The sequence below is a fragment of the Pseudochaenichthys georgianus genome, chromosome 11, assembly GCF_902827115.2.
Source record: "Pseudochaenichthys georgianus chromosome 11, fPseGeo1.2, whole genome shotgun sequence".
NCBI lineage: Eukaryota > Metazoa > Chordata > Actinopteri > Perciformes > Channichthyidae > Pseudochaenichthys > Pseudochaenichthys georgianus.
The window spans coordinates 12,533,057-12,543,685 of NC_047513.1; the positions used below are offsets into that span (position 1 = coordinate 12,533,057).

Genomic DNA, 10,629 nt, shown 5'->3' on the forward strand with positions numbered 1-10,629 from the left:
CCCAATAGCAATAAATTATCTTAAGTGCTTTGACAATAAATACATAAGAACATTTAATCTGTGGAAGCCGTAGTACTGTAAAAAGCACGACCAATCATTTGTGCCGGCCCGGCTAAAATAACTGGATGGCCTACCTGCCTGTCAGCCTTTCATCTGTACACAAACTTATCTCGTGCCCTCATTGCTCATGTGCGCGTTCGTGTGTATTGGAGGAGGGGGTTTGTAAGGAAGTCTGAAGGAAGAGGCATATTTTTTCGGTTGTGTTCTTTCAAATTCTAGCGCACTCGAGCTGGCACTAACATTTCTTTCTCCCTCTTTCTTTTCCAGAACCTGAGCTTTAACCAAGGGTGCTACCCAACCAAACCAAAGTACTTCTATATCAAAGCAACCTAAACCCAACAGAAACAGACCAAGCTGAAGCTTTAAAGCCTTAATTAATCACCTACAGCAGATCCTATATTTTCAAGATGAAATTGGAGAGCACGCCAGGAGACATGAGCAGGTGGAGGGAGGTGGACTTTGTCCTAAACTGCACCTACATTGTGCCGGACCAGGTTTCGGACCCTAACTTTAGCCTGCCCAAAGCCATGACCTCCATCCCACGCAACCTCACCTTCGAGTACAGCACAGACAATGAGGTAAGAGCAATTTAACGTATTTAAATTATTTAACCAGCATATTTAAAATATATATATTTTGTATATTAATCTCGCACACCCTCCGTTAAACTAGATGCAAGATCCTAGATGTCGGCCCTAAATGCTTAGTTTTGCTTGATTAAAGCTTTCGTTTTTATAACTAAAAATAGGAATTCTGTGTTGCATAATTTTCTCGGCCATCTGCATTAGGATAACTTGAACACAAGATCTGCTGACAAATTAGTTCTTGGCACATACAGTAGTGTGTGTGTGTGTGTGTGTGTGTGTGTGTGTGTGTGTGTGTGTGTGTGTGTGTGTGTGTGTGTGTGTGTGTGTGTGTGTGTGTGTGTGTGTGTGTGTGTGTGTGTGTGTGTGTGTGTGTGTGTGTGTGTGTGTGTGTGTGTGTGTGTGTGTGTGTGAGTTGCTCTGAACATGAGGCCACTGGCAGCTTGAGGTCAGGGAGCATGTGAGATCTTCGGACCACCTTAACTTCCATGATGTCACCCTAATGTTTACACCAGTGTGCGGCTTCTGAGCATCGCACATAATGTTGCAATGCGAAAACTCCCTTACTCAGGACATTAAGACCCGCCCACAGAGAAAGTTATCAGGGAAGGATTATACCAAGTGATCGTATATTGGATCAAGACTTCCCTCCTCCCTTGTTTTTCTTTTTTAAAACCATGCCTGTCCTATTTACCTCCCACGTCCCTCCCTCTCAGGTGAGTCAGGAAATACAAACAAACCCCTTGAGCTATTAAAGTCAGCTGTTTGGCTTGGAAGGCATTGACATCCGGTATCTGCCTGTACATGTCTGTGTAAAGCACTGCAATCAAGACTCAAAGCAAGGGGATTTTTACTGTACCTAAAGAGAGAATCATCATATCAGAAAGGAAGAGAGAAAGATGTCACACAGTCACTCCTTTTGTACTTGGTGTTTGGCTCAACACTTGATGCTTGTGGTATTCTCCGCTGTCCCCTTCCTCTTTCTGTACTAAACCCTGCAACACTTTCTGCCAACGTTCCTTTTGTCAACTTCTCAGACTCTCATCTTTCTTACTGCTGCAAGGGTAAGGCATGCAAAGCAAGGGGATAAAATCACTTTGAGGGATTATTTAAAATCCCCAGCCCTTCTTTGCCAAAAACACATCTCTCAAACACTTCACACACTCACACTTGTTGCAGCCAAACATGATTTGCCATTTGATTGTGCTCATGTGTTGAAGTGCTATCTAAGAATGTATTTGAATTGTGTTGTATAACCCTAACCCTAACCCCCATCAAACACGTACTGCCAGATAGGTAGGTGCTCACGTATGTGCATGCATATGAAAAGGGCGAGTCAGAAAGATATCAGATAAGAGGTAAGACTTGAAAACAAGCATCAGCAATCTGCCTGCTTCAACACGTCCCTTGTCCATTGAGTAGTTTCCCTTCCCAAAGAAGGTGTCATGTGAATCTTTTTCCTTGACTCGCAGAAGCTTGAGCTAGGTAACGCATTTACTGTGAAACACACTCCCTCCTTTGTGTGGGTTAGTGGGTAGTAGCGCATGCATGTGTCACCTTTAATGTAAGGCACAGCTCTTAACATGTATAGGAAGGCTCCATTGAAGGGGATTTTTTACACAGGTGCGCGAATGGTACACTTGTTTCAGTTTAGCGGTCAAACCTTAAGGGTCTAGATAAAAACTAAAAATGTGGTTAACTTGCTTGTCCCATGCACACCATGTTTGGCTAACAGGAGGAATGTTGGGCCCACTTATCTTCTATCCCTTTTAACTTCTTCACACTTTTTTTAAGCCTCCTTTTCCTCCCATTTTCATTGTGAAGCGTGCCAGGAAATACACAGACGGGTGGAGGGGGCACGTGGCAGATGGGGCGTTATCAACGGGTGCCAGTGAGCTGCGGCAGAGGCAGCGAAGGGGATGGATGGGGAGGGAGAAGGTGGGGGAGAGGAGGGTGTGTTGGGAGATTTAGGTTAAAACCAGATGATTAACTTTCGTTGGGGACAGGCAGCCGGCCAGGCAGCGTGTGCGTACGCCAGGCCTCGACCTGGCAGCCACACAAGCTATTTCCAGAGGGTTAAGAAAAGAACTGGGGGGAAGGCAGGGGGAAAGGAGGGTGATCGGGAGTGTGATAGCGTGGGTCCGTTTAAGAACGCCCATCCTCTTTTCTTCCGTTCTTCAACACCCTCTGCCCCCCCCCCCCCCCAACTGCCTCCCCCTTACTCCCAACCTGGCTGGACTGAGCGGTTAGCAGCAGCAGCGGCCACAGCGATTCGTTAGTCACGCAACGCCAGCAAAGCACAATGTCCCTGTCACACTGGGTCATCGCATCCAGGAATCACCTCACTTGCCTACCACAGTTGCTTGACTCACACACACACACACACACACACACACACACACACACACACACACACACACACACACACACACACACACACACACACACACACACACACACACACACACACACACACACACACACACACACACACACACACACACACACACACACACACACACACACACACACACACACACACACACACACATCGTGACCTCACTGACCTGTTGTTCTTTTAATTGACTGCTAATGCATCATTTACGAAATCCAACTCCTTCCCTTCAGTTCAGTTGTTTGTAAATGTTTTTAAATGTTTGTGCTTTAAAGGATTTAGGGCCAGTTTGAATTGCTTATTGACAGGGGGAAAGAGTGTGTGCTTATCTATGGGGGGGGGGGGGTCAGGGGGGGAACACAAAGCTCCTCAAGACACGAAGGCTGTGTGTATGCCGCAGATGCTGCTGCCTGATGGCGTGTGTGTGTGTGTGTGTGTGTGTGTGCGTGTGTTTGGGTTCATTTTGAGAAGGGTTGACCCCAAGCCTGTGCACTTTCTATGAAAGTGTGACTCATAACTCAACAAAGAGGACACTGACATATCTTTTACCTCATCGCTCTGGATTAACCATCTTTACAAACACAATTGTTTCTTATCCAACTGTCTCAAAAATGACCTCAACATTCAGGAAAGACTCAATCCCCTGCAGGGCAGAGAAGATTAAGGGTCCCTGGGGAAAAAGTTGCTCATGGTAAAGAAAATCCCACGCACATTTCAATTTTGCAATATCTATGTTTTGACATGCGTGTTGACATGCGTCACAGTATATGCAAAGGTGTGTCATCCATAGATGAAACATTTTGCAATCGAGCTTTTTGACTTTGAAACAAACTAAATAGGAAGAATAATCAGAATGATATTTTATATTTCTTGGTTTGTCTTTGTGGCTTATCAAAAGTGTTGTCTTCTTTGAATTTTAAAATGCTTCATAAATTAGACAAGCATTGATACAGTTCACAAGAAAAACAACAGGTGACAGTGCTTTCTCCGTCTCGTGTTCCTAACACGTGTTTATAAGGACAGCAGCTCAGAGATCAGTGGAGTAGGTCAGAGAAAGTGTAATTCTCTTCATTCAATTCACTTGTAAGTGTTGAAAGTGTGTCACCTTGTGGGTTTGCACCTGGCTCTAGAACTGTCTGGGTCAACATGACAAAGAACTGCAAAATCAAATTGCTGTGTATATTGTACTGAGAAATATACTTCAATAGAATCATGTATTTGTTATGTGTTCCAGGTAATGGGCGTGTTCAGCAAAGAATACATTCCCCAGGGGACTCGCTTTGGCCCTCTGCAAGGAGTCATCTACACCAAAGACAACGTTCCAAAACAGGCCAACAGGAAATACTTCTGGAGGGTAAGGGAATTGTATAGACATAAAGATGAATCTATTCAACAAATACTTAAAATCACATTAATACTGCCACCCTGGCTCAGTGTGAAACTGGTCAGATAGGGGAAAGTCTCGATCCTAAGAAATAGAATGGTTGAAGAGTAGCTGGTGAAATGGTTTCTTCTTCCTCTGTTTCACACCAAGTCCAGGTCATTACCTCAATAAGGAAACAAAAAATGCTTTCACACACAACGCTCTGGTACAGTGGTTTTGCTGAAAACTTTTAGAGGAAGTTGTTAACGCTGGTACACGTAACAATGAATCCACTCTCACACAGCTTTACTGGCACTCTGCTCCGTCACAAGTGTCACATACACAAAGGGAAGGGACTATTGTTGAATATACATGTACACACTTAGTAAGTACTTTTAATTCCACCCCCTTTAGTCTTCAGGTCCCAGGTTTCTTTTCTCTCTCTCTCATCCATGTTATGTCACTTAGGAAATTTTCTTTTCTGCTGAGTCAATTCCCATAAGGACTTTTTGTTGCCACCCTACGTGTTTTCCTTCCGGTTTATTTCCTGTAAAGCCGTGCAAGGGATGTTTCACTAGTGCAATAGTGAAAGGTTGACGTTCTGAAGAAATTATCATATTTTGAACCTCGTGACACAGGTGGAGGGTGGGGACGGACGTGCCGCCACGGGCAAGCCTGCGTGTGTGTGCTTCTGGCTGCCTGCCAAAACCTGCCTGTTCATTTGATCTAGTTTGTTTTCATAAGCCAACGCTTTTTTCCTAAGAAAGACATGATTAATTGTGCAATGGCACAAGTAATCACTACACTACATCACTACATACCCTTAAATAAATAAAAAGCAACATATCAACAGTGAGAAACAGAAAGAGAACATTTGTAAAGAGGGAGAGTGAGAGTCACTGAGCTATCGGCCACACCTCCATCGACCTCCACCGACCTACAGTGACACAGACACAAACACACACACCGAGGACACACAGAGAGCAGAACAGTACGCTGCAGACCAAAGGACCAACAGATATTGATAATTATAGGACATTTAACTGTAGATGGCAGAGGTGATTATTTTCTTTATAAAACAAATAGTTTTTTATAGAGGTGTTGACATTTACTGGAATTAAATGATATTTTTCAAATGTCTAAATTCAAGGAATTATAGCACCTTCATGTTCATACAACAGATGAACAAAATAATTATTTTAACAAAAATGTGTACGTTTATATTTTAATGTACAACCAATTGTCATAATGCAAAATACAACTCAGTTGCTTTAAATGTTTTGCGTCCATGTTTTAATCCCATTTTCTTTTTCCTCTTCAGATTTACAGCGGTGGGCAGCTTCAAAACTTTGTTGATGGCAATGACGTCAACAGGAGCAACTGGATGCGTTATGTCAACCCGGCCTGCTCTTCGCCGGAACAAAACCTGATGGCATGCCAAAACGGCAGAGACATCTACTTCTACACCATCCGGCCGGTGGAGCCCAATCAGGAGCTGCTGGTGTGGTACAGCCAGGAGTTTGCCCAGAGGCTCTGCGGCCAGCATGAAGACATCAAAAAAAGTGAGCAATTTATCATTTTACATCAGGATGTGAAGGTCTTCCGCCTCAGCTTTACACATACCTTTAGACGCAGAAAAGAAAAGAGCTTCTTTATGCAATTGCTAGTAATTGATGTGATTAACGTTTTTTGGAACCATGCTACGCTGAGGAATGATTCAGTGAGAAGCAGTGAAAGACTGATGATTATCAGCTGTTTTGATGGCAAGCCAGCACAATTACACACCAAAAATCAACATGACAAAATGACAGATTTAGATCCATGGCTGACTAAACCCAAAGCATACGGGCTGTGTTAGGAGATCTATCAGCAAAATGATATCACTTGAATTGTAATTCATGTGGCACGTGATTATTGCCTTTCTGTTAAAAACCTGAAGACCTGTTAAGTCCTCAGGCCATTGTTTAAGATTATGGAAATGCACACACAAAAGACGGAAATCTCAGTATCTCATGATGTGGTAAATTACGGTATATTACGGGGAGGGGAGATCTAATGGGAAAAGTGCTTGGTCAAAGTACCTTTGTGAGTCACTTGGTTTCAGCTATAAGTAGAATAGCAAGTCATCCCCTGATGAATGATTGTCTGTTACCGCAAAGTCTGGTGACTCATGCCAACTGGATACACCAGATGGGTGCCTTTTCATTGTGATGCCTAATTATAAGGCAGTATGATTACGTTGTTTAATTTATTTATAGGATCTTAAAAGCTTTCACCTTCCTTTTGCGTCCAGGGTTTGATTTTCTGTTATATTTATATTGAAGGCAATTTAGTTCAGAAGCTCAGGTACTGGTTGAGGAAGTTTCGGGCACCAATGCTTATTTTCATATTAAGCTAAAGGAGAAAGGAAACCAGGGGCAAACATTTGAATTAGTGATTTAATGTACAAATTAATTGTTGTAAAGGGGAAAAACCATGCAAAAACAGTGCTACATGACCCGAAATGCAATTAGCATAATGAACACAGCAGAATGACATGACCCTTAACACACAGTAGTTGACATATAGTGATAGTGAGATATTCTCATAAAGAAAAAGAGAAGGAAAAAAGGCAAGTTGGTGTGGCAAGTAGTAAGATAGCTATACCCAGAAAAGGTTTCGCAAAAGAAACGACTATGACATGACATAATGGACTCCCACACACTATACCGCCAACTCATTCTCCCACATTAAAATCACTACTGTAATAGACAAACAGAAACCAGTGATAACCGTATGATTTACAACTCAGATGGAAACTACTATCATTTACCATAAGAGGGAGTGCCTTCTGTGGGCGGATGTGTGTGTGTGTGCTTTTGATTGTGTGTGCTTGTGTGTTACACCATTTTTTGATGTCATATCCATTCCTGTGAAAATACTCAATTTTGCTTGTATTATTTTACAGAATACATGAGTTCTGATGAAGACCATGAGTCGGAGTATACCAAACAGCACCTACCTCACAAGACATGGCTCACAGAAAGAACAAAGGGAGAAGTGAAAGAAGAGAGGGAAGAAGATGAAGAGGAGAAGATTGACGTGGAGATTTTGGAGAGAGACACTCCGCCAGTAACGCCTTACGACCAGATCATGGACTTCAGCAAAAAGGTTGAGAAGGAGGAGTGTGACAGAGAATCAGAAGACCAGGGGCTCATTCCCTCCCCCAAGCCCCAACACAGAGAGCCTATCCTGGGCTTAAATCGCCCGTTCTTACCAGATCCCCATCATGCGCTGCCATCTCAGCACAGAAGTCTCCCTCTACACCTCCATGGCCTCTACAGGGGAGGTGTTTCATCTTACCCCCTTTACCCTCAAACCAAACCCCTCCAACCCAATTACCAGCTCCTTCCTCCCTACAGCCCACACTATCCTCGCCTTCTCCTCCCCTCGTACTCACCTCCCTTCCCTTGGATGATGCCCTCAAGAGGATCCCTTCGATACAACAGCTATCCGGGCACAGACGAACTCCCCTACCCACCTGTCGGCCCACCTAACCTGCTGCCAGTGTCCATCCCGTACCCTATGTCTTCACAGGGGGGTCTGAAAGAACTCAAACCAAATATATCTCCCCCAAGGGGCGCCCCAGCCACCCCAGAGCTTTCCCCTCTCCCAAAGCCCGACAGTCAGCATCAGTATAATGAGCAGTCCTCCTCTGGCTGCGAAGAAGCCATGAATCTAAGCCTGGACACGTTGAAAAGCGAACCGTCGATACGCAACAGCCATGGCCATAAATCGCTGCCCTACCCCCTTCACAAGCAGAATGGAAAGATCAAATATGAATGCAATATCTGCTCAAAAACTTTTGGACAGCTGTCGAATCTCAAGGTAACTTTCATTCCCCTGCTACAGCTTATATTTGAATTGAATGTGTTCCACATTACGGATATTAGCTGGCACCAGTGCTCATTACTTTTTTTATTTTCTGTAGGTCCATCTTCGAGTGCACAGTGGTGAGAGACCGTTCCAGTGTTACCTATGTAAAAAGAGCTTCACTCAGCTGGCCCACCTCCAGAAACACCACCTGGTCCACACGGGGGAGAAGCCACATGAATGTCAGGTATGTTGATCAAAGGACTTTTTTTTCTTCTCTCTCTACATGCTGCTTACAAGCTACAAACGTATACCATAAGTTATACCAAGAGTGTGAAAACCTCACAAGGAAACAAACGTAAATGCTCTCTGACTCACATCACTTTCTGGTAAGGCAGTGTGTTTGATTTTCAATGAGCCATTACCCGCTTTGTCCTGCTATTGTTAAAAAGTGTGACTCTTTGGGTGTGAGTGTTCAGGGTGAGGACACACTGGTACTTACGATAATAGGAAAAGCAGTCCCTTTATACAAGAACTGGAATTACATGATCAGCCCTGACACTATGACAAAACAAACACAATCGATTTGTTTTTTTAAGGTGTCAACGATCAGTCACGTGAATGTTGCTCACAAAAGCCCTAATCTTTCATTTCATGTTTCCAGGTGTGTCACAAGCGCTTCAGCAGCACCAGCAACTTGAAAACACACCTGCGCCTCCACTCTGGTGAAAGGCCATACCAGTGCAAGCTGTGCGGCACCAAGTTCACCCAGTACATCCACCTCAAACTGCACCGTCGCCTCCACAGCAGCCGCGACCGGCCCTATCGCTGCCAGCTCTGCGCCCAGGCCTTCTTCCACCACTTCTCCCTACGCATCCACCAGTGCAGCTGCTGCATGGCCAACTCCAGCGCACCCGTCAATGTCCACATGAAGCAGATGGTGGAGCAGTTTGACGCCAGCCAAGAGGCGGACATGCTCACAGAGGCGGCGTCGGCAAGGCAGGTGGAGGAAGCGGTGGAGCACTGGTTAGCTCGTACCTTGGAAGGTGAAGGGAAAGAGGACCAGAAGGAAGCCACCGTACTACTGAAAGCTCTGACGGCGGCAATCAATGCTCCAGCAATGCCCATGGCCAAATCGCCCATAGCTACGTCACACCACTCACCTCCACTGGCCTATCAGGAGAGGGCCAGTGTTGTTCATCTCCACCAATGGCCAACAGTGAAGGCAGAAGGACAGTGAGAAAAGATTGAAAGAGGACATACAGCATTCATTACCATTAACAAAAACAAAAAAAATGTCGCCAAATAAAACTCCCTATATAAAGTCCATGAAGGGCATTAACGGGAATAAAAACGTTTGTTATCCAATGAGCACAGCACCAAAAGAAGAGCATTCCAAAGACTGGGCGAGGGTATTCAGTGATTGTACTTCCTCCCAAAACTCAGTTTCAAAAGTGAATATGGAGGAGGATGTTGTTAAGCTGTGAATTATTCAAAACTCTTTTCACTCAGGTAGAGAAGTGATTACTTTTTGTGTGCTTTTAACTTATTACCTTTTGGGAAATGTAAGTCATCTTTATTTATTTAGTTTTAGTTTAGTATGTTTTTTCTGTTAGTGTTTTTTTTATGTGTTTCCTAAGAGATTTGATCTCTTATTAAAATGAGGATTGAGTCTTCACTTGTTGTATTGAGCAAGGCTGTACTTTGTGTGAAAGCATGTTTGAGCTTCTGGGTGCATGTGTACAGCGAGTGGAAGTAATTACTGTATGAAAGATAGAGCACAATCCTTTCCTGCTCTTTAACTGTTTGCAACTATTTATTTATTATAAAAAAGGGAAAATCAGGGTTTCTTGAGACTGTGTATTAATAAGCAATTGCCAAATTCGATCAAAGAACATGAATGCGTAGCACTGTTTTTGGATCATTAGTCAATTCATTCTTATATAATTAACCTTTTCTTGATCATTTAGCAACCTCTCACAGCTTTAGATAACAAAATATCAAAGACACAATGTGCTAAATGAAGCCAAATGCACTAAAAGACCATAAATCGCTAAGTTGCTTGTATCTGATATTTCTTACCTACAAAGCTTTACTGTAAATGTTTTTGACATCAAAAACATGCAACACAGAAGCACATTAATCTAACATTGTTAATATTTTTGTCAATTAGCACTGGAATAAAAAGGCAACCCGATCTGTGTTATTCTGGTTGTTATAGAAAACCAGCAGGGAGGTACTGTCTTTGCAAATTGTACTACTGAGTTAATAATGTATTTCTTTTATCCTGTTTGTAGTGTTTTCCTTCTTTTGTACAATATGTTTGTCTATTTAGTTTATTTTTGGAAACAAGATGTTAAGAATTTATATGTGAG

General features: G+C 43.3%; 1 protein-coding gene across 2 annotated transcripts; it reads left to right on the top strand.

Moving 5' to 3' along the window:
- The first annotated feature begins 467 nt into the window (after positions 1-467).
- LOC117455384 (PR domain zinc finger protein 1-like) lies at positions 468-9,780 on the top strand. 2 transcript variants are annotated; one of them, XM_034094891.2, is made up of 6 exons: positions 468-638; positions 4,274-4,393; positions 5,724-5,964; positions 7,350-8,269; positions 8,373-8,501; positions 8,919-9,780. In XM_034094891.2, exons 1-6 carry the CDS (start codon positions 468-470, stop codon positions 9,492-9,494), a joined length of 2,157 nt encoding a protein of 718 aa, XP_033950782.1. In that variant the 3' UTR covers positions 9,495-9,780. The 2 variants fall into 2 exon arrangements, with proteins under 2 accessions (XP_033950782.1, XP_033950783.1); XM_034094892.2 differs by lacking the exons at positions 468-638; positions 4,274-4,393 and adding an exon at positions 5,380-5,460.
- The last annotated feature ends 849 nt before the right edge of the window (positions 9,781-10,629 follow it).

What these genes read in the sequence shown, in the direction of transcription:
- LOC117455384 (XM_034094891.2), top strand. Translation starts at nt 468, where the DNA reads ATGAAATTGGAGAGCACGCCAGGAGACATGAGCAGGTGGAGGGAGGTG. An exon ending in ACAGGAAATACTTCTGGAGG is followed by an intron (nt 4,394 to 5,723) that starts GTAAGGGAATTG and finishes TTTCCTCTTCAG; the next exon opens with ATTTACAGCGGTGGGCAGCT. An exon ending in GCATGAAGACATCAAAAAAA is followed by an intron (nt 5,965 to 7,349) that starts GTGAGCAATTTA and finishes ATTATTTTACAG; the next exon opens with AATACATGAGTTCTGATGAA.